This window comes from Apiospora marii (genome assembly GCF_038362585.1).
Source record: "Apiospora marii strain CBS 49790 chromosome Unknown utg000012l_segment0_segment0, whole genome shotgun sequence".
NCBI classification, from domain to species: Eukaryota; Fungi; Ascomycota; class Sordariomycetes; order Amphisphaeriales; family Apiosporaceae; genus Apiospora; species Apiospora marii.
The window spans coordinates 265,043-286,926 of record NW_027117383.1 but is presented as its reverse complement, the minus strand read 5'-3'; the positions used below and the strand labels follow the sequence as shown (position 1 = coordinate 286,926).

The following is a 21,884-nucleotide window of genomic DNA, read 5'->3' as shown; positions in this document are numbered from 1 at the left end:
CCAAGTAACGCTTTTGGGGGTTGGTCCAGAGTAGGGCGGGACATAGTATCGGAATCGCTATCCCGATGGCTTCATAACATGGCTAAGGTGAAACCAATACAGGACTTTCAACTTGCGGATTTGATTTTGCAAATCTCCCGGGACACTTGTCTCAACACTCGAGTAGTCGGGTGCCTATGGGGCGAAGTGAACAGTAGGCGGACAGCCCAAAGTGAAGCTGATAACTGTGTGCACTACAAATATCTGTTGTTCTGCACTGGGGCACTTGTACGCCTCAAAACAGCTCCGTGGACTGCTTTCGACTGCTTCGGGGGTGCAGTGTATCATTCCTCCGCCCGTTCCGTCGACCTAGATGTAGCTGGAAAACGTGTTGTCGTGGTCGACATGGGAACTACAGGGGTGCATCTCACACGAGAGCGGGGGAAGAGACCAGAGCATTCCACCAACTTGATGCGGTGTTGTCTCAAGATGTTCCGGGGATGGGCGCGTGATGGTGCGGTCTTCGGCCCCTAAAAACGTCACCGCTTAATCGATTGTTTTCCACGTCCTCCCTGTTATCTGAGATAAGAGCTGACTCCAAGAAGTGCAAGATTATCGATTGTTTTGGCGGTCTCCATGATTGGCCCTGTTACGATATGTGATGTTCGCTTTTCCATAGATCTTCGCCCGGTAGTGAGAAACTAGAACTGTACTAGTACATTGTTGTGTGAGCATCGAACAAGTCATCTGATGCTGATAGACCCCGACTTCAGTCTAATTCTGGTACACCGTCGAAAGTCATCAGCCCATGATGGTGGTAAGCTGGTGTTACACGACCAACGCCACAATCACATATCAGGCTGTTCAGAACCCGTTTCGTCACATCACCTATTGTATCACCTTCTGGAAACTGCAAATCATAAAGGGAGACTAACCAGACCGTCATCGCTAGCCTGAATATCACATTGGACCTACGGACTATTCTGGCAACTGATTTAGCGTCGTAATGCACTTGCAGTGACGCTTTCCTGAATGGTAGAAGTCGGCATGAAGACACGGTAGATATCCTCTTACACCAGTGTGGGGTCCACCATACATAAATGAGTTATGACCATGCCGAGGTGTACCAACATCAGTCAAGTAAGTGCATCAAGTGTGAATCACGGGCTCAGAACCCCGTTATGCAATACCACAATACTGAGCAGCTCTTATTGCTGAATGCTTACTTCATTGTAGAATGTTTCGTAACTCCTGAGAGCAACATTAGCTTCCCTCCTTTCTTTCGTCTGGATTCAGTGTCTTATACGTACTCTTAAACGCTCTTGCGATACCCGAGAAGAGGAGCTGGACGACGCGAGCAGAACCGACATAATGTCCTTCTTATCGTCTTGGACGTCCGAAACATACTGAGATCCGATGGTGTCAGCATACAGGTACTGTACCAGGGCAAACTTAGGGTATAACTGTTTACCTTCTCAATCGTATCTTCTATAATGAAACGAATGGTTGTGACTTCCTTCGTCTGGCCGATCCTGTGAACTCTTGCCAATGCCTGTTCCTCTATTGCCGGGTTCCATTGGGGCTCCATGAGGTAGACACGTGATGCGGCTGTCAATGTGAGGCTAGAATGAGAGTATCTTGTCAGTTTCCATAGGGAATGTCGAGATTTTCGAGTGTTGGGTCTTGGGGCTTGGCTGATAAGCAAACCCGGAGGCAACCTACCCGACAGCACCACAGGAAAGAGATAAAAGGAGCACCTGGGTGTTGGTGTTCTCCTGGAATCTGACAAAGGCCTTCTCTCTTTCCTTCGGTTTTACTGTGCCGTCCACTCGCTCACATCGTATACCTGCATCATCGAGGGCTTCTTTGCAAATATCTAGGGTAGAGGTCCAAAAGGAAAACACAATGCTGCGGCAGTTTAGTCACACTGTCCAAGAATGGGAAGAGGAGTGGCGTACCTTTTGACATCTCCAGGTAACTTTCCTAGGTCTCGTATGAGCTCGGATACCTTCGTGGGATAGTCAAAGGGAGACGTCGGCACGCTATCGATGCGAGTCATTGCTGGAAATGAGGGTAGTTGTACTTTTGTCAGGGGGCATATTGGTTCACAATCGCACAGATTGCGGGTTCTTGCAGCTTTTGTTGGCCACTGATCATGGCAAACCGAGCAATATAGCCGGAGGCACTTTGTTATGTGCATGGGTGGAGGAAGACCCTGCTGACTGGCCGCGTCAAGAGGATCACGACATCGGTAGCAGTTGACTGACAGACCAAGCAGTGGAAACTGATCCAAAGTCTTCTGAGCTGCCGATGGGTTCCAGTCAGTTTCGATGATACTGTCGGATCTATCCATAACCTGGGTCAAGCTGGAGGATCGCTTTCCGTTGTTACAGATGATGCGCAAAGCGTTGATCTTTTGGAGAGCATTGGTATAGGTGTTGCCAGGACCATCTAAGTCGAGGACCTCGTCGATTATAGCCAGTGCTTTGCCTCTTGCCTTGTCGTAATGCTCCAATTCCAGTTCGCTGAAACGAAGGACCCGTTTCATATCGGTTCTTGCTGGTAGCATGCTCTGCTTGTCGGACCGGCGCAGCATGATAGCGCTCAGTAGCTTCCTCAGACGCTCTACAGCCTTCGTCGCCTCGCCTTCCTGCCAGGCAAATACGAATTGATGATTAAATACATCTTTATCGTTGTACGGAGATGCGCGGAGAAAACGGAGCAGGCTCTGAAGCTCAACAAGACGGTTTTGGATTGGCGTGCCGCTTACTGCCCATCGACGCTCGGCCTCTAACTCACAGGCTGCCTTCGAAGTGGCTCCATCAGAGTTCTTGATGCAATGGGCTGGATGGACTTAGCCAGGATAGCCAAGACTGGATGATACAAGGTCCATACCTTCGTCTAACACGACTCTGCGCCAAATATGTGCGAATATGAGGCTATTCACCTTGTTCCGTCGTTCTGAGGCAAGGGCGGTGTATGTAATGAGTACCACGTCCACATCCTGGATGTCGCTGGGTTGACGTAGCTTTGACTTCCCAGCATGCCAACGCCAGGTAATGGACTCGCTCTTCAGGTGCCTGTACACATTAGTCGCTCTGCAGTGCATTGGGTCGGAATCACCTACTTTTTTAGTTCCTCAGTCCAGGATTTCATGACTAGGACGTGTTAACTGGGGTCCCTGGATTTCAACATATCCAAGATCTTACTTGGAGCCGGGACTACTACCAAAGTGGCTTTAGGCCTGGGTAGTTGATGCTTTTTCTCAGTCTCCATGGCAGACTTGTCATAGGCTATCAAGGAAATTATTTCAAGCGTCTTCCCATAGCCCATAGTGTCGGCAAGAATGCCGCCTCGGAATTCTAGAGGCGGTACATCGTGACGCGACTCTCCAACTCGATTAATAAATTGGCTATAAGCAGAGGATAAAGGTAAGTATCTACTGGCGTAATGGGGATAGTCTACCTACCGTCTTCCATCTGAATCATGGATTCCCCAGATATCTGAGTCACCCTTGAGCTGCCAACCTTGCTCGCGGCCCAACATGAACGTCAGGGCTTGCTTCTGATGACTAGTGATGGATTGTCAGTAATACACAGCATCACGGTGATCTTCAGCTTGTGAGGGCCTGGGGAACAGACGTTTTGAGTGGTGTTCTCAGAAGAATTGACCCTTCGGTTTCTTTCAAATCGCCACCGGTCGTAAATGCTTCTAGGAAATCCACCGCGGACAACAGCTCTTCCTTCACGGGCGCCTTCTCAGGCATGTGCCACCAATACGAAGTGCGGAGATCTGCCGAGTTGGAAAACCTGTGGGGGTTCCAGTAAGGCAGATCATGTGCTGCGTTGCAAGGATCCTGGAGGTAAATGTTCAAGTCTTGGAGGGTGCGCCCGACATCTGCGCCCAGTTTCCTAGGTCCATAAAGGATCGCGGAGATCTTATCTAGCTCTTGCAGGGATAGATTTAGACCTTCTTGTAAGTTAAGTCGCATCTCTATACTAAGCGCCTCCTGGTGGAAAAGGTGAAGAAGCTCATTGTCCCGAGACGATAGCTGTCCGATAGAAGAGTCCGACCCAAGGACGCATACCTCTCCATTTGAACCACAATAGAACAACGTTGTTGCGCTTAGTGTGTTCCTGCACGCGTCAATCGAGCATTTCAGAGATAGAACGAGCTTGCATAAAAGTTAGTTTCAGTGCGAAAGGAGGGTGCTATACGCAAGGTCGATACCATTCCATAGCAAATCAGTTCGTAATCATTTTCTCCATCCAAGTTTGCAATTGTGTAACAATTGGACGCACTGTTCGTTGGGGTCGAGAGTCTTTCAACTCCGGCAGCTGCAGTTGTCAAGACGTCTATTGTTGTAGACGTATCGCTTGGTGTGCTTGCGACCACGGAAATGATGCTAGACACTTCAGTGTCAGAGAGATAGCCATTCGTCTTGATGCGTTTCGCAGGAGGTTCTGTCGTCATTCTGGATTTGAACTGGTATGGCGTGTTGCAATTTAGCAAGATTCGCCCGTGAGTCCTCGAAACTGAAGAAGCGAGTCCCAGAAAAGTGATAACTTGCCTGCTGGGCTGGCAAGTCAGCCTAACGAGGCGAAGCTGCATTAGTGCTTACCCGGTGGCATCTATGCTACGTGTTGAGGGGCCAGGGGCTGGGGCACTGCCACATGCAACTGTGCCAATCGCCCATTCTTCTGAGAAATCATTTTCTTGTCATTCATCATTCATCTATCACCCCAGTGTAATCAATACGCAGGCTAGCAAGAACAATGGCTCAACGGTTGATTGAACGTGCCTGTGATCAGTTCCGGAAGGAGATTCCTTCCGCCCGAGGTGGATCGCATCCGTTCAATCACCAAATTAGGCGATGTGAAGCTTGCAATCCAACAGATTGAAACACAACTAGCAGCGACACAAAGACTCCGAAACCTTGGTCGAATCCTGCCTTTCATTGATGCCCTGGGGAGGTTCTCACAGGCAGTCGAAGTGGCTTGCAATGGCACCGACTATCTTCCGTGGATTTGGGTCAGTGAATGAATCAGCATCCGTAGAAAGCCAATCTTTCTTTGCTAACATCTCCCTGGACAGGCACCCATCAAATTCATTCTCCTGGTATGAGATATCCAGAGCCCAATCTACTTGGTTAGTCGTATCTGTTAAATATATCTCTAGGCGGTTCAAGACCACGCGCACGCCCTGGATAAGGTGCTCACAGCATATGCAGACATTGGCTCGAAAATGCCGCGTTTCGCCATTTACGCCAACGCATTTCCGACCCATGAGTCTTTCCAGCAAATGATCGCCTATCTGTTCGAAGATATACTCGAGTTCCATCGCAAGGCTTACTCATGGATCACCAAACCAGGTACGAAACCCGATTTTCCATGGTCTGTTTGTTTCACTAACACTCAGAAGGACTTTCCATGTTCTTCACATCGGTATGGGGTCGTTTCAACGATAGGTTTGACACCCTACTACAGAGTATCGCTTGCATCAGCGAGAAGATAGATCGAGACGCAGTAGCCATCGACATCATGGAAGCTGCAGAATTGCGAAAGAAATGGTCAGCCGATTGTATCGAACGTGACCGACGGCATCACATTGAACAGCTCCAGAGTATACTAAATTGGCTCGAACGTACTGAGCCCGAGGGGGATGCAAAGCTAGACGTGCTTTTGGATAAACATCTCGAGGGTACTTCACATTGGGCTTTGCAGAATTCTGCAATCAGAAGCTGGCTGCAAATTGGCGGTGGCGGACAGGTCCTCTGGATAAATGGAAAGCCAGGTTCAGGTACAGTGCTACGATCCTTACACATAAGCATTACTGATATGGTATACAGGAAAGTCGGTACTCTGCGCCAGGTTGATCAAGTTCCTCCGCGATGACCCCAATCGGAGAGTATGCTTTTTCATCTGCGACTTTCAAACTCCCTCACAGGGTATCTGTACTCATATTCTGCGGAGTATTGCCTCCCAGCTACTGCGCCTTGTCCCAGATGCTGTATCGTATGTCTACAATGAGTATGTGGGAAAGTCAAGGCGTCCTACGAGCGAAACACTGAAGCCCATGTTGGGCAACATTTTCTCTCTCTCTGGCGATATTCGTTTGGTTGTCGATGGTATAGACGAAATCGCGCCATCGGAACACCGGAATCTTCTCAAAACTCTGCTTGATCTCACCAAGTCAACTCAAAACCTCAAACTTCTTCTCGTCAGCCAAGATATTCCAACCATTGCCCAAAGACTTTCCAAACAGAGCAAGCTCAGAATGAGCGAAGAGAAAGGCTCGATTGAGAAGGACATGGGTTTGATCATAAGGGACAAGTTAGAGGACATCACTGAACTCTATGGGGACCAAATCGCGGAGGATGTTATAACCAAGTTGGAATCGGATATCCTCAAGAAGGCCGAAGGTAAGAGTTATGCACTATTCTGAGATGAGAGACATTAGCTGGTTGCTTACCACGATCTAGGAATGTACTTATGGGTGCATCTAGTTATGGACCTGCTTCAAAATGCACCCAGCGTGCACGATTTGTTGCAACAAGTCCATGAGCTACCATCATCATTGAAAGAGCTGTAGGCGAGATCTATTTCAATCCCAATGAGACCGGTTTTCTGACACTCAATTCAGGTACGCAAGAATACTGAACAACATCACCAGCTATTCCAAGCAACACTTGCCCGCGATACGACGTCTATTCGCCTGGCTCATTTGCAACAAAGGCAAACAGCCTCTATCCAAGCATATGTTGCGCTTGGGCATGATCCTTCGTCCCGATTATACCGTTATCGACAGGACGACCAGGCCGCTGGCGAATGCAACCGACATATGCAAGCCCCTGATCGAAGAGGGGCAAGGAAATTCGCTAGTGTTTGTTCACTCAACCGTTCCACAGTATGACTGCTCTAATACATCACTGTTTCAAAGTCCATCATTTCTATCGTTGCTAACCTATATCCCTAGGTACTTGCTTGACCCAGATAGTGGGCCCTTTCTAGACAGCCTCCTCTGTGAAATAAGTGTTGCAACTGGATGTATGGCACAGCTGAGCCAATCATTGGAGCTACTAAATCAGTCTAGCACTCCAAACGAAAAGGAGATTGACATCGCCTTGGAGCTTTACGCTTTGGTGCCGTATGCACAACAGTACTGGACAACTCACTTGCTGGCCTGTTTGGGGTTCGACGCTGCCAGCCATCAGCTTCCGGAACTCTCTAAGCTCCTTTCACAAACAGAAAGACTTACAGAATCATTGCGTGACTTAGAAAAAGCCTCGGAAACCGACGATTCGGCCAGCAATGGTTCTATTAAGGTTGATCCAATATTGCTCGAGTTTCTGTCCCCAAGCTCAGCGTTGGTGATTGCGCGGCATACACAGACGTCGCCAGGTCAGTATTACCCCCTTGCGAAATACCACTAGTCAGACTCCTTACTGAAGTACTTACTGAAGTACAGATACCGAATTGCAAGAGCTCCCACTCGCTCGGTCTTGTCGACTATATCGTCGTATCTTACAGTCGTTGGTAGCGAAGAGAGCTTTGCCAGGATTGACGGATTCCCAGTTCTTGGCCTTCAAAGCGGAATACAAACCCACCGCATTCATGTGCGACACTAGTGGCTGTGGTAATGCCGTCAGAGGCTTTTCCTCTCACGACCTCCTGCGAAATCACGAAGCACGCCACTCGCAGCCACTACGCTGTCCCGAAGCAGGGTGTGGTTACGATCTTGATTTTAGAACACCCTACGAATTGCGCAAACATACCCGCAAGCGACACCCTTCCTCCATAGAAGCACCAGTTCCCAAGCGTCTCAGAAGCCATGTGAGCTCGGGTCCGCAAGGGGATACCGAGCAGACAACGTCCCATGATATAGAACCCTTTGATTTGTCTCTGACAGAGGGAATTGCGTCGAGTTCTGATCATGCGTTGCAGGACTATCAAATGCAATTAATGCTGAATGAATCACAAAAGCGGAAGAAAGAAATGATGGAACAACAACTTGATGGACATTCGCAAAGTGGTCATGCGTTGCAGGACTATCAAATGCAATTAATGCTGAATGAACCACAAAAGCGGAAGAAAGAAATGATGGAACAACAACTTGATGGACATTCGCAAAGTGGTCATGCGTTGCAGGACTATCAAATGCAATTAATGCTTCAGGAACAACAAAAGCGGAAGAAAGTATTGATGCAACAACAACTTGATGGATATTCGTAAAGCACTATGCTTTCCCAACAATAGCACACCATACGATAATCAATACAGCAATCGATATAGCAGAAATATTAGACCGGGGTTCAGAATCAACGTGACTCATTTGGCGGAAACTAGGTAGCCTGCAACAAAACGGCATGCCAAACTCAAAAGCTCAACATCAGTTTTTCAGATGACTTCCAGTCACGCATCGTGCGACTACAACTACAAGAAGTGGCAGAACTCTTTCATGAGGTAACCTGCTCTTTGTGAGTCTTTTGTTTCGGCCGGGAAACCTTGGTACGAATCGAAAAAAAAAAAAAAGAAGAAGAAGATGTGGTCAGTATGTAGTCGCTTATAGACAACAACATTGAAGCAACCACCGTATCAACCCATCCGTACCGGAACGCCCAAGTTCAGAACCAGAACCAGAACAAACCGCTTACATCCGATAATAGACTTCATGTCCTCAACGACGAACGACCCTCGGCGCCCAATCCCGCCATCACTTCTCAACGAAGATAAGCGGCCATCCATGCGGAAGTTCAACTCTCGATACTTATCTACGGGCAGTATAATAGAAAAGCGAGAGCATAACTGAGGGCCAAAGAAACGCACAAAGGAAGCCTTGCGCGAGGTACAAACCACCCACCACCGCCCAGCGCGGGCATTTTTTGTCGCCGTCAAAGTTAACGCCAGACTCCGATGCTCCAAGCTAGGACAAATCGCTTGGCGGCTCCGCCCTTCGAGTTAAAGGGCATACATGAGGTGGCATTGGTGGTAGTCCATATGCGTAAGGCTGTCAAAGCTCTTCACATCAATCTGTCATATGCCACCCAATTGAGTTCACATGTCTGTACTGACGTGTCTGCGATGCGCTCCATTAGTCTGAACAAAATGGAGGTCTCCAGGTTTTCAACTGAGCGAAAACCGTCTCGGGTCCCGGTTCTGCTCACAGTCCCCTATACGTTGCATATGATCGCTGTGGTAGCAATGCAATGACCACAGCGATGGCCGAGCACAATGGCTTATTACTACTCCTCCAGCTTCATTTTTGCCATCGTCTTCTTCGCAACGACCTCCATTCCCCGTAGGTTACTGAGCCCGGCATCCCCATCTGAGGTTTCCGGATGATGGCCGTCCAATAAGAATTCGTGGAACACCATGGGTAAGAGCGAGGACTTCCAACTATTAGTCGCATCCGGATCTCTTGATGATTGAATTACAACGATGACGAGAAACGCGGTCGTCAAAGTGGCCAAGGCAGCGGGGAAGGCCAGAAACGGCCACCTCACTTGGATGCACGTCTTCTGCTCGAATACGGACCCCAAGGCCGGTCTGTTCAGCACCTCTCTGGCGGTCTCGGAAGCGGTCTGATCCCCGCGCAATCGGACTCGCATAGTCAGGGCCTCTGCGACGTTGGCAAAGGTTTTGCTCACGCTCTCGAAGCTGGCAAACGAGTCGTTGTAAAACGCTCGGATTCGAGGTGGCCCAACAATCTGGAGCGGTCCATCGATTTCTGACGTACTATGATCAGGGCGTACGATTCCAGTGAAGTAGCGATTGAGGAAGTGCGGAATTGGTGCCACAGCTTTCTCTGGTATGGAATATAGACATTCCGCAGGCAAGATATCGAGGGGAAGACTGCTATCGTTTGGGAGAAGATTAGAGGGGCTGGTTTTATGCTCGTCAGGCCAGCCTGTGTCTCTTATACTGTCTGCCCAAATCGAAGCTTTTCCGTCACTGCCGTAAATTAGCTATGTTTTTCATGGGGGGGAAAGTAGCTCTCTTACAAGTTATTGACCAACACATTCCAAGGTATGATATCGTCGGTGTTATTGATGTAGATGCCCTCATTTCGTAGCCGTTCGACTGCCCGGAAACCAGCACATCTTAAATCGGCGGCGGACCAGAACTTTCCTAGTGTCGCATTATAACTTGTGACAAACGCCATATTCAAATACGACCTCACCAACTCTTCCTTAAAATGTCCGTGTTCAAGTGTTGCCTTGTAAGTCCTGACACAAGGCTTGATTTTACATCGAGCTGCCCCTGAGCCTCCGATGCCACTGCAAGCCCATGTGCCGTTGTTGAGTGCAGTTCCGCACTCAGACGTGTTGTGGAACCAACGCGGTTTCGGTTCTCCCGGGAAGGCCAGAGATGCTTGGATGATGTCAACCCAATTCGAAGCGTTGTTCGTGCCGTCATTTAGGTACGAGTTCATTGAAAACCATGTTCCCCCAGTTGGAGCGTCATACGAAGAGTAGGAACCAGATGGAATCGTTGTCTTTACCCATGACGAGTTTTGGTGGGTGGAGACGGTACTTGTCTCCGACTCCTTGGATATCACAAGCTGGCTGCTGATATCTTCACAGATCGAACAGAATCCGAGTGTCGTGAACGGAGGATCAAACGTGCAATTGCCACTCGGGCAAAATAGTGGTGCCGTGACGGGATCTGGGTTATAAAGTCCCTGATTGATGACTCCTACCACAGACGCTGCGATGGTAGCAGACCGACCGCCTTCGTTATAGGTATTCGCCCGTGGAAGTCCGGCTTTCTGGTATATGTTCTCTTGTCTGCAGTCGTAATATCGAACAAGCTGCTGTGTGAAAGGATCCAGGGCGAGTGTGAGGATGGTCAAAGCCGCCGCAAGTAGCGGAGCGAACTGCCACCCTCGCCGAACAAGGGCCGTAAGAAGCTGCAAACAACCCAAGGGGCCACGGCTGGCCTTGTCGAATACTGCGAGGTCGTTTAAGAGGCGGTACTGCTGAAACGAGTTCCATTTCAAGTGGCTGATACCCTCGGCTAGAATCAGAGCGGCACTGGCTTTCAGGGTTGTACTAAGAATTGATACAATCGTGTTGATAGACACCTGGACCATGTATGAGACTCTGGTTTATGTCTGCCCGGGCTGGAATGACTTATTGGAGAAGAGAGAAGAAGAGTACATACGTGATACGGCAAGTCCGGTAGAGGCTTGCCATTGTTGGGGTAAAGGACACCAACTATGGTGCACAGCATTCCGATCATGAGCAGACAGTTGAAGATCTCTATCCACCAGAGGCTCCAAGCGCTTTGTGGCCGCTGTAGAGGTTTTGGCTTCGCCTCCTTCATAGTTGTCATCTCGCCTGCAGGCGGCTCTGGCTCGCTAGGTGGGGTCTGTTGGGAGCCTTGTATTGGGAGCAAAGCTGTCGAGCTTCTGTGCGTTTGATTCCGGGATCTTTCATCTTCGGTGCTGACCAGGCTGTGGGTTTCCGGGCTGTTCATGGTTGTCGTGGAGCTATTCAGGGAGTGATAGTGGGTAGTAGCATAGGTCAAGAACCATTAAGCTGTAAAGGCAGAGATGTCTCTTATTTATTACCCTCATCACGTTCTTTCCTACAAACTACTTTAGCAACTGAGCTAGGATATTCGCAAGATATTTATGTGTTCCACTTGAAGCCACTAACAAGACGAGAAGGGCAGATCGGCAATGTGTGCTGGTGACCAGTGAGACATTTCGGGTGCTTAGGCCAATGACAAGTTGACAATATTCAAGAGATCTTGAAATACCTCCCCAATGTGGGACACGCGGGTTACACAGGTCGCCGAGATCTGAAGGGGCCAAAACGAATCAACCTTTGAGGACTGCTTCGCCACCGACGCCCGACTCCTGAGCGAGGGCCGGCCCCCAAGAACAGTCAGCGCATACAACAAAGCTAACCCGTGCTACGTTCAGCCTGACGCCGATCGGCTTACAGGTAGCATATGTAAGCCTAAAGACTACATCTCTCTCATTTCTGCCTTGTGACTGCCACAACCAGGCTGAAGAAAGCCGTGCGGCTGCGAATTGGGTTTCTCCAGTCATCCATCACTAAAGCAAGCCATCCAACACTATTCGGTTTATGCTTATACAAGCAACTATACAAAAAGCGCCCTCTCGGAAGGAGCCTATATATGCTGATATTGGACGGGCCGTCGTCAGCCACACTTTATACGTTGCCCCTGCATATCCGCCGGCTAGAATAGTTCAGCATTGCGGTGGGTGGCTGATGTCTGTTCGCCCACTCCTCCCGCCTCTGTCGGAACGAAGTCTGTGTCATCTCATACGGTAGGCAAACACACACTAACGCGCATCCATGGAGTGAAGGGCTGGACGCACAGAAGAGAGTGTAGTGTAGTCAGATCCTCAAAGCAGCCCAGGAAGACCCCCAGAGTATGGCCAGTTCTAGGCTTAGCAGCTGCTGCATTGCGCCAACCAGTACACAATGAAGAAAAGCATTGCCCCAGGAAGACAAAGCTTCCCCAGTGATCTTCCAAAGCATGAACCAACCCCCCACGCCCAATCTCCCCCTCAACCAAACATGACGTCGTGTGGTAGACGATGGCGGCGGGAAGAAAACCCAACTTCGACGCCGCCACCACCAAGCAGTCCCAAAAAGCAATGTTCAAAAAGACGCCCCTTCTCGATCGGACCAGATAAGCAGCCGCCGTCCGTACCATCTCCCAAGGTGGGATGGTTGCTTGCTGAAGAGAAGCTTCCGGTCCGTCCTCCCGCTGGCGCCACCACACACGGACGGCGGTGGGTGGCATTCCCAATCGTCCGAGCGATGCGATACGTGCTTGTCACGAGATAAGGTTCTGACATTCCGAACGGGTGGCGGAAGGCAATCGCATCGAAGGATCAGCTCCCAAGTCGGTCGAACGCCAAGCGCCATACGTCAAGGTCATAAGCATACACACCGAGATTTCCATCAACGTATCAACATCAAAAGGGATAGCAACAGGTTCCCAGCCAACAGGCCACGTAGTTTCAAAGCTTTCATCATCCTCTTCTTTTCCAGCTATAGAGAGTAAAGAAGCAGTATCAAAACAAAGCATACACATGCGTTTTTTTGTTTGCGCCGTTGATGCTTTCCGCTGAGTATTCGTCAGGGCGTTAATGTACAGAAAAAAGCGTCTCCCCGGGGGATTGAAATGTCCAAGTTTTCCCTCGCCCCGATTAAGAACAAATAGTAAAAAACAACCAATCGTTTCAACAGACAATAGCCGCGTCTAAAAGAGTTTTTTGCTGGCTCAATTCATCATGTCTGCTCTGCCCTCGCGCCTTAATCCCATTTTTTGTGTTGTTTCATTTCTTCCAGACCAGCTCGATGACCTCGTCCATCTCGCCTATCTCGGTGTTGCCTCGCCAAATGTAGAGTTGCCTCAGGGCGCCCTTATCGTCCACCTCGGCATCTTCAAACAGGAAGCTCTTCTTGACATCTGGCTCCATCAGCGGTCGGAAGGGCCCGATGCTGAAGTCGAAGCCGTCGTTCAGATTCGACGCCGTCTTCTCCATAAAGTTGAGATCCAAGTTATCCAGTCCGTCGCGGTATTTCGCGATCGAGTATCCGTTGGACAGGACTTCATCTGCGCCGAACCGCCACCGCTGTAAGAAACAGTCGCCGCAGATATTCGACACCAGAGACATCTTCTCGGGACGAAGATGGAACCAACTCTTCCAGTGATGGAGGTTGATGGGCCGCACGCCCGACTCGAAGAAACCGCTGGGATCGCCCATCAAATCCTGCTGCCACAACTCGTCGAGGATGGTCAGCTTGGCCTTGGAGTGCCTGTACACACAGTCGCGGATGATGATGTCACCCTCGGGGGCGGTGGCCTCTTCGATGCACTTCAGCGCATTGTCGCCCAGCTTCTGTGCGAGCGCCGATGAAAGATATGCACCGGCGCCTCCAAAGGCCATGTAGCCAAAATTACGCACAGCCGCAAAGTCCTCCGAGAGTGTGCCGATGTAGTAGTCCTTGTTGTGGTCGAACTTGGCCAGCGCGTCCGAGAGCGGCTTGAGGCTGGGGAAGAAGGTGTCGTCGTCCAACAACCCGTACCATTGGGTTTCGGGCTTGCTATGGTTAAGCATGTGGACCAGCACGGTGAAGTGCGACTGGCTCGTGGTGAAAGAGTCGTCCAGGGCCCTGACCAACGCTACTTTAATGCCAGCATCGCCGAATCTTTTGTTGAGGGCCCTTATCTCAGACGCCGACCGCTCCTGCATATCGGTGACGAGGGCGATAAGCATCGCGTCGGTGCCCGCCATCCAATGCGCAAATGTGTCCACCGAACTCTCGTCGTTGAGACGTTCGTAACCGGTCGAAATACCAAAGATCATGTTGTCGTACTTTTCTTTGGGGTATGGCTTCGGAACATCCAGCTTGATAGGGATGCACTTGGGGAGCTTCGCCGCCGCGCAGTTCTGCATGTCGATGGTGGTCTCCCCTTCTCCAGAGAGAGCGGTCGTGATGTTGACAACCTCACTTCTGTCGACATCTGCCGAGAAGACGGGCTGGATACAGCGGCGGTTGTACCTGATGTGGCTGCTGAGATGCAGTTCTGCGCTGGTCTTGGCCAGGAAGCCGAGCTCGGTTGGGCAGTTGCTTGGCGGCGGGATGGGCTGTTCGGCGACCTGCCCAAGCTTAGGCTCGGAAGGCGGCGGTGGTTGCGGTGGTTGCGGTGGCTGCGGTGGCTGCGGCGGCTGCGGCGGCGTCGGGTGCTCTTCTGCGCTCGGTTGGCCCGAAGGCTTTGCCGCTGGTGGTGGCGGCGGCGGCGGCGGCGGTGGAGGAGGAGGCGGGTGCTGTGCCCCTTGCCCAGCGGCCGCTGGGGGTTTTAGCCCAGCATCTGCCTGGTGAGGGCCGTCATGGGCTTTGTTGTCGGCGTTCGGGGCAGGACGGTCGTCGTGGGCCGCCGGTGCGGCAGGGGGCGCGGGCGAAGGTGCTACGGGCGGATGCGGATGCGCGGGCTCGGGCGCGTGTTCGACTTTGCCTACGGTTGCCTCATTCTTGGAGTCGGCGACGGGCGGGGCGACCGGGGGAGGCTCCTTGGGGTTGCTGGGCTGCTGGTGCAGGCTGCTGGCGGGCGGCGATCGGAATGGGTCGTCGTCGTAGAGGTAGTAGTTTGTGCCAATGACGAGGAACAGCAAAACCAGCCCCGTCAAGATGACGACGCGGGGAACTTTGCTGGGAAACATGGAGAGGTCGGCTCAGCGTGGGAGTGGAGACAGCATTGCCCGAATTAAACAGCTTCGAGTCGGGTGGCTCTGGGCGGCGACAGAGAGGGCGCCGGCGGGGAGGGAGAGTGCGCGCACGAGTCGTAAAGTTTGGTCCCGTAGCCACTGACTGGATGAAGAAAAGGAATGGAAGGAAGGTAAGAAGTTAAGGTGCTTGGTGGCGGCTGTGGTGGTGTTGTTAATTGCGCGCCGGTCGGAGGGGTGGACAGAAATTAGGCCCGACGTTGGAATGTCGTATTTGTGCGAGAGAGCAAGCGGCGCGTTGGGTAGCACAGAATACGAGCTCGAGGAGGAGGATGGCTGGGCAATTGGCAACGAAAAGAGATTGAAGGTGGTCAAGATCCGGACGATCGAATGTTTGTTGGCATTAATAAAAAATGATGGAAGGATGGGAGTGAAAAAAACACAAAGACGAGATCAAACGGTGCCCTTGGCTTTGGGGGCTTTTCGTTGCCTTGTAGGGAATGGCTTCTTGATAGTTTGCCCAGCGAGCAGTACAAGGCTTTTTCGGGTGGTGATGTAGGTTGCCAAGACTTAAACGCCAGCTAATGATGTACTTCAGATAGAAAGGTCCAGGAGGCGATAGGCTTTTGCAGCTGGAATTCGTCAGGGAAGAAGGGTCTATTTCTTCTTCCTCATTTCAATCAACGAGACTACTACGATACTACATGCATCCCCCTCCTCCACTGTTCAGCTCCTCCCGCTTTCTACATCTGCAGCTCTGGCCTCTGGCGCATCAGCTACGGGCATGCATCAGGAAATACATAGTGTATGTCAATTGTACAGGAGTGTGTACCTACGCCGGGAAGGATCAAATGTAATTCAGCACAGACAGACGTCAGTGCCAGAGCCAGAGTGCTTGCAAGCTTGGCTGCGTGCGTGGTGTTTGTCTGTATGTATGCGATAGACACCGAATTACGTGTACCACCCATTACGAATTGAAGATCCCCCCAAAGTGCCACATACCACTCTTCACCACCCATCACACCCACACACCACTCCTATCGCTTCTTTTCGTTTCTTTTCTTTTTTGGCCTCTTGACCGCAACCGTTTGAATGTTCCGCCCTACATAAGCAGCCAAAGCCGCCGCTTGCCCCCTTGCAGTTTTAATCTCCCCGTTCTCGGGCTTATTGCTGACTCGCCCGCCTGCCCATCATGATCTAGACTGCCCTACATAAGTGCTCCTCCCATCGATAAGGGTCCCTGAGAGAGGGCGGCGGAGGGGGCAGCTAGCTGGCTCTACCGGACCCAACAGCTGAACTGATTAACGGGTTTGGGTGTGCCTGGTCCAGGGGGCAGCGGGCTAGGAATCCTAAGGGGCTTGGTGGGGCTCGCCAGAGAGATGGTGCGCTGCGAAATGTAGGTACGGGTGGGCATCAATCGTCGCTTGCTTGCGTGCTACTGCTGCTCTCACTTTCTCGCCATTGCGGCCCGTTCGAAGCCGGGCCTGGGCCTGCTTAGGTTAGGTACTTGGACACAATTGACAAGATCCTATTGACGTTTGTCTCTTCGCATGCAGGCATGATGCATCCCGTGCAAGTAGGAAGTAAACCATTTGATGACATGACAGCCCATCACGGGTTTACGGTGCAACGTCCAACCGTGGGCAAGGAACCAGTGGGAACCCGCCTGATCTGCGCCCCAAGTATGGGGATAAAGTTTAGTTGACATTCGCCCATTCTGCTGTCAAAGAACGTCTGACCCGTCTAGAATGTCTCTCGCCAAGCCCTGGGACCCAAGGGGCCAAGCCTATCCACTGAGGGGCTAGCGGCTACGACGGCTTCGGGACAGATGTCAATGATCCGTCAAATAGTGCAACTTTTGTCTATACTAATCATTGAACAAAGTAACCTAGGATCAAAAATTGGAAGGGAGCACACATACACCACTCAGCTATCATTCACTCGACGAGCTGAAAGAGGGAGACATAGGGGGACAGATCTGAGAAATCATTTCCACCACTCAAAATCAGACGACAGCCTGCATAACTGCGACATGACACGCCGCGCGGCATCTTTGTTAACAAACAAAAAGCTGTAGGACCCCTTGCGTGGTGTATCAATACGGGCGCACACAATACAAGTAGGATGACTGGATGAGATAGATTGATGACCCTTCGAGAAAGGTCGAGTTGGGTAGGGTTACCCAACGTGGAGGATCCCGTGCCGCACCACCAATGCAAGATGGCACATGCAATCACGATTTGGTGATGCGGCACAGCTGGGCCTAGTATTTTAGCCGGTTCCCTGATCACACCTTGTCCTCGTTGGACGACATATCTTCTGGCAAAAGAGAAGGCAAACGACGCACCTACTAGTTCCTGTCTCACCATGACCGTTTTCTGTTCCATGTAACCCATCATATGCATTGCTCTATGGATAATTATCTATGTGTAAGTATGTAGATGCAAGTTAGGCCTGGTACTACCCAGATCCAGCGAATCAACCGACTGCTCGATCAATTGATCCATATCCTCATCAGCCGTTATCCAATTCCGTCCAGATGGGCTACAATGACAACGACGGCACCCGCCCATGCCGCCTTGAGTTCAGGTCGAGTTAAGTTGAGACATCCAAGTCTCAACTTCAGAGCTGGTTCCCGTCCTGAGCAAGCTCCAGCTCCAGGCGCGCAAGCGTGCGGCGCATGTCCGTGGCGACCCGTTGAGCGTCGTGGAGCTCGCGCTCCATCTTCTGGACCGCCTCCTGCTGCGACTTCATCTCGGCTTCCAGCAAGTCCAGCCGCTGCTCGAGCTCGTGGTATTTTCCGTCTGCTTGGCCCAGCAAGTCAGGGGTCTCTCTGCGCTTTGGCGGCGGCGGCGGCGGTGTCGAGGGTGCGTTTTTGGCCGTTACTGATTTGGGAATGACGCGGCGATGGGTACGACGGGGTGTGACAATGACGGTGGCATTGGCTGCGCTCGGCGCGATCTTGCTGCCGCCGCGACGAGGATAGCGGCGAGTGGCTTCTCTCGTGGGGGTGCTAGGATGCGTCAACTTCACTGCATCGGATTCAGGACTCGGGTCGGCTTTGGTAGGAGATCTTGACGGACTCTGGTCTTGTCCCCGTCCTCGGGCAACACGACGACCAAATCGTAGCTTGCGGGGTGACAAGGACACTGGGGCAGGCCGCTTTCCTTGCATATCGAGTCGATGCTGCTGCCGGTGTAGCTGTTGACCCCGAGTCTGATTTCGACCTCTTGTCGGTGTATCCAGAAACAAGCCCTGCGTAGCGTCCGTTTCGATGCTCTCACGAACCTGATCGCTAGGGTCAACTGCTGCCTCCTCCTCATCATCATCCCGGAAGAATCCCGGATCCTGCTTCAGCTTCTGGAGCACCACGGCCTTGACCTTGGCCACCTTCAGCTCCGCCGCCTGGGCGATGTCCTTCCTCCCCGGCGTCCTGATCGCTTCGGCGATGCCAACCTTATTGTGCTTCTTCCAGTACTCGAGCACGAGATCCAGCGCCTTGGCGACGGCCTCCTCGGTGGTGAGCCCCAGCACGGCTAGGTTCTTGTTCAGTTTATCCTGGCGGGCGTGCTTCAGGGGGGTTAGTCGTTCCGTCGAGCGCGCATGGTACTGTGCTTCTGCTTCAGTGAACCTCTCGAGCTCGAGTTCGAGTCTGTCTCGCGCATAGTCTATCACGCGCTGGACTGCGGCTGCGCGATCTGTAGTCGTGCTAGCCATGATGGTATATATAGGAGAGAGTGTTGGTGTATTGTCAGATACAAAGCTACCACACGAAGAGGGTGGTGGTGTGGGTGGTGAAAGGTTGGGTGGTGTTCTTGACTGGGACGCCAGAAGATCTCTCCAGTTGTTTTGAGAAAAACGAGGTCAGATGAAGAGCGCGGTTACTGGGTGACTGCAAGTCTTCAGTCGCGTTGGCCGTCCAGTTGCCTTGTTCCTTCAGGTCAAAACGCCTCTTCTCTTTAACAGTGATTGGGTTGAACGCGTGTGAGTTACTGATAACTCTCAACTCGACACAGCAACTATCAGCTTCATCTTATCTTACACTTCTGCCTACCTCTACCACATCAAATCTGCAATCGCAAGATGGTCAAAAAGCAAAGGGTTCAAGTCGATGGATTCCTCTGTGAGTGTGCGTGCCAGTAAGGACGTACTAAGTCTGGCACATGCCCCCTGTAACATAATACACATCTCTTTCCCATAGACTGACTTCCTCAACGATATCCCAAGAAACGCCAGGAACACCTAGGCAGCAGCTCATCAACCTTTCATCAAGCAAAACAAACCCCACGCCATGCACCGCGTTGCTGTCACTTCCTGGCACTGGAGCCTGAAACCCTCGCCCGCTTGACCTGTCGCGTAGGGCTGTCACCATCCCCTCCCCCTCCCCCTCCTCCTCCTCCCCCGTCCCCACCATCGTCTGCCTCATCGTCGAGATCCGCATCCGTCGCCGTCCGCTTCGAAGGCCGACGGTTCAGCGCGAAAGAGTTCATAGCATGCATGCCGCCGCGAGTGGGCGGTGGCGTCTGGGGCAGGTTTGGAGCGACGACACTGTTGACACCATTAACACCACCACCGCCACCAGACCGGCCGCTGATCCCCCCAAGCATGTTGCCGGCATTGTGACTGATCGCCTTCAGCACCCCTCCCACCACCCCTCCCCCCGACCGTTTCCTTCCCACGCCGCCGCCCAGAACACGACCCCTACCCCTACCCCCACTCTGGTCGTCGCCGCCGTCAAACCTCGCGTCATTGAGCAAGTCCAACGTCTCAGGGGCATGCATCCTCTTCCCCCACCCGCGACGGCCGCAGCGAATCCGGCTGCACGATCCTCGTCATACCTTCTCCCTCTCCTCCTCCTCCTCCTCCCCCTCCCCCCTTCATCCGCCGCATTATCCCCATTTTCATTTTTGTCCCCTCCGCCAACCAAGGCCAACGTATCAATGGGCGCCAAGTAATACCGACAAGCGTACCCGAGCGCCGCGTTGCACCGCTGCAGCGCCATCCCCACCATCTCGTGCCGCACGGCGTCGGCGTCGACCCAGCCCGCGCCCGGCTCGAAGAAGCGCTCGTCCTCGTAGCCCGGGGCCCCGGGGCAGGCGTAGCCGGTCACGCGTCCGAGCAGCTCGCGCACGAGCTGGAAGCAGCGCACGCCCGACTCCCAGCGTGGAGATGACTGTTGTTGATTCGTACCATCGCCATCGCCATTGAATTGTTGAGGAGGCACAGTCGACGGCGCGACCCAGATCCGCCGCTGCGTGTTCGGGGCGTCGATCGCGATCCCGCCCACCCTGAAGATCCTGACGAGCCGCCCCGTGACGCGGCGCACGCGCGCCCGGCTCTGGGCGCTAACACTATTAACATCACCGCTCCCGTCGCGGCTCCATTCCGGGTCCACGACGGCGAAGTCGGTCACCTTCTCGTAGGGGCCCTTGCTCCAGCTGCGCTTGAGGTGCAGGACGCAGAGGAGCCACTGGTGGCCGCCGGCGTCGACGGGCCAGAAGACGTACTCGCCGTGGTGGCGGATGGGGCGGAAGAAGTCGGGGTAGTGGTCTTGCTCGAATTCTTCTTCGCTTTCGGTGTCGTTGTCTTCATCTTGGTCGTTCTTTTGCTCTCCTTCTTCATCCTCGTAATCTTCAAAATCATCAAAGTCGTCGTCGCCATCGCCGCCGCGTAGTTTGGGTTGCCCCTGTGGTGATTTTTGTTGGTGTACCTGTTCCAAATACCCCATCCCCTCCTCGAAAGCCTCCTCATCCTCACCGAACAGTTTCGCCTCCAGCACGGGCGCGGTACTCGGGTCCAGCAAAACCACGACGCGGCGGCGCACCTCGTCGGGCAGGCTCTCGAGCAGGAAATCGAGCGGGTACCGGAGGCAGTAGGGGCTGAGGGGGTAGTCGCGCGTGAGCTGCAGAAGGTTGAGCGCGTACAGCTCGTCTTCGATCTTGCTGCTGAGGTCGGCGGGCAGGCGGTGAGCGCAGTGTTGATGGTGGCTCAAGGCCCGGGAGGCGCTGGGGACGTGGCTTTTGCCCACGCGGGCGGCGCTGTTGTTGCCGCGGCGGCCTTGCGGGGGGTAGGTCGCGAGGTCGCCATTGCACTGGGGATCTTAGCAAATCGTACCGAATCGTTGTCCCTTGACGGTGAGACTGTGCGCCTTATGGAAGGGGGGCTGTTGCTTACCAAGACGCTGGTCCGTACGAGTTTGATGTCGTTGATCTGTCCAGCGGTGGGTGCTAGTCTCTTGCGAGCTGGAGGCATGGCTGTCTCTCCCTCTCTTGGGTAGCTATCCGGCCAATACGGGTTCGAAAGATTGAGTCAGGAACCTTGATCAGCTTGAACCAGTTGGTTTTGCGAGGATGTGGGTGGTTGTGTCCCCTCGCATTGCCGATATGTGTTATGGGAGGGTGACGCCTTATTTGATTCTAAGTCTCTTTAGGATAGGGAGACATAACACAAGTTGCAATGAAGGAATTATAAGCACCTTGTCAATCTAGGCTCTTCCAGATCGTTCATCCTTCATGCGATAGCCCATGTCCAACTCTTTGTGCACTGTGAGTCATGATAGGCCAAATACCTGAGATTGAGATTGCTTTTAAAGGTATTTGCTGCCAGGCAAATAAATACAAAAATACACACATATCTAGACCACTTCAAACCACTTGCTTTGAAACGGAAACAAGGCTCAATAGTCGGATTGG

At 52.3% G+C, this 21,884-nt stretch overlaps 6 protein-coding genes across 6 annotated transcripts; 2 read left to right on the top strand and 4 right to left on the bottom strand.

Annotated features, from left to right (window-relative positions):
* Positions 1-554: 554 nt before the first annotated feature.
* On the bottom strand, positions 555-4,452 carry PG985_014877 (uncharacterized protein; the record flags this gene model as incomplete). Its single annotated transcript, XM_066834643.1, has 13 exons — positions 555-680; positions 1,206-1,265; positions 1,311-1,385; positions 1,451-1,601; positions 1,702-1,887; positions 1,938-2,040; positions 2,194-2,823; positions 2,875-3,059; positions 3,107-3,137; positions 3,189-3,391; positions 3,449-3,550; positions 3,621-4,153; positions 4,210-4,452. The coding sequence occupies 13 exons, from the start codon at positions 4,450-4,452 to the stop codon at positions 555-557; spliced, it is 2,628 nt and encodes an 875-aa protein (XP_066677253.1).
* On the top strand, positions 4,424-7,884 carry PG985_014876 (uncharacterized protein; the record flags this gene model as incomplete). The annotated part of the gene is made up of 11 exons (XM_066834642.1): positions 4,424-4,500; positions 4,791-5,010; positions 5,074-5,097; positions 5,158-5,350; positions 5,401-5,778; positions 5,828-6,400; positions 6,461-6,566; positions 6,622-6,885; positions 7,072-7,379; positions 7,447-7,811; positions 7,864-7,884. The coding sequence occupies 11 exons, from the start codon at positions 4,424-4,426 to the stop codon at positions 7,882-7,884; spliced, it is 2,529 nt and encodes an 842-aa protein (XP_066677252.1).
* A 1,336-nt stretch (positions 7,885-9,220) lies between these two features.
* Positions 9,221-11,456, bottom strand: PG985_014875 (uncharacterized protein; the record flags this gene model as incomplete). Its single annotated transcript, XM_066834641.1, has 3 exons — positions 9,221-9,713; positions 9,980-11,061; positions 11,142-11,456. 3 exons carry the CDS (start codon positions 11,454-11,456, stop codon positions 9,221-9,223), a joined length of 1,890 nt encoding a protein of 629 aa, XP_066677251.1.
* Positions 11,457-13,299: 1,843 nt separating this feature from the next.
* Positions 13,300-15,189, bottom strand: PG985_014874 (glycosyltransferase family 31 protein; the record flags this gene model as incomplete). The annotated part of the gene is made up of 1 exon (XM_066834640.1): positions 13,300-15,189. The coding sequence occupies one exon, from the start codon at positions 15,187-15,189 to the stop codon at positions 13,300-13,302; it is 1,890 nt and encodes a 629-aa protein (XP_066677250.1).
* Positions 15,190-17,741: 2,552 nt separating this feature from the next.
* PG985_014873 (uncharacterized protein) lies at positions 17,742-18,732 on the top strand (the record flags this gene model as incomplete). The annotated part of the gene is made up of 3 exons (XM_066834639.1): positions 17,742-18,059; positions 18,351-18,424; positions 18,492-18,732. 3 exons carry the CDS (start codon positions 17,742-17,744, stop codon positions 18,730-18,732), a joined length of 633 nt encoding a protein of 210 aa, XP_066677249.1.
* A 767-nt stretch (positions 18,733-19,499) lies between these two features.
* PG985_014872 (uncharacterized protein) lies at positions 19,500-21,444 on the bottom strand (the record flags this gene model as incomplete). The annotated part of the gene is made up of 3 exons (XM_066834638.1): positions 19,500-20,010; positions 20,163-21,283; positions 21,367-21,444. The coding sequence occupies 3 exons, from the start codon at positions 21,442-21,444 to the stop codon at positions 19,500-19,502; spliced, it is 1,710 nt and encodes a 569-aa protein (XP_066677248.1).
* Between the last annotated feature and the right edge of the window lie 440 nt (positions 21,445-21,884).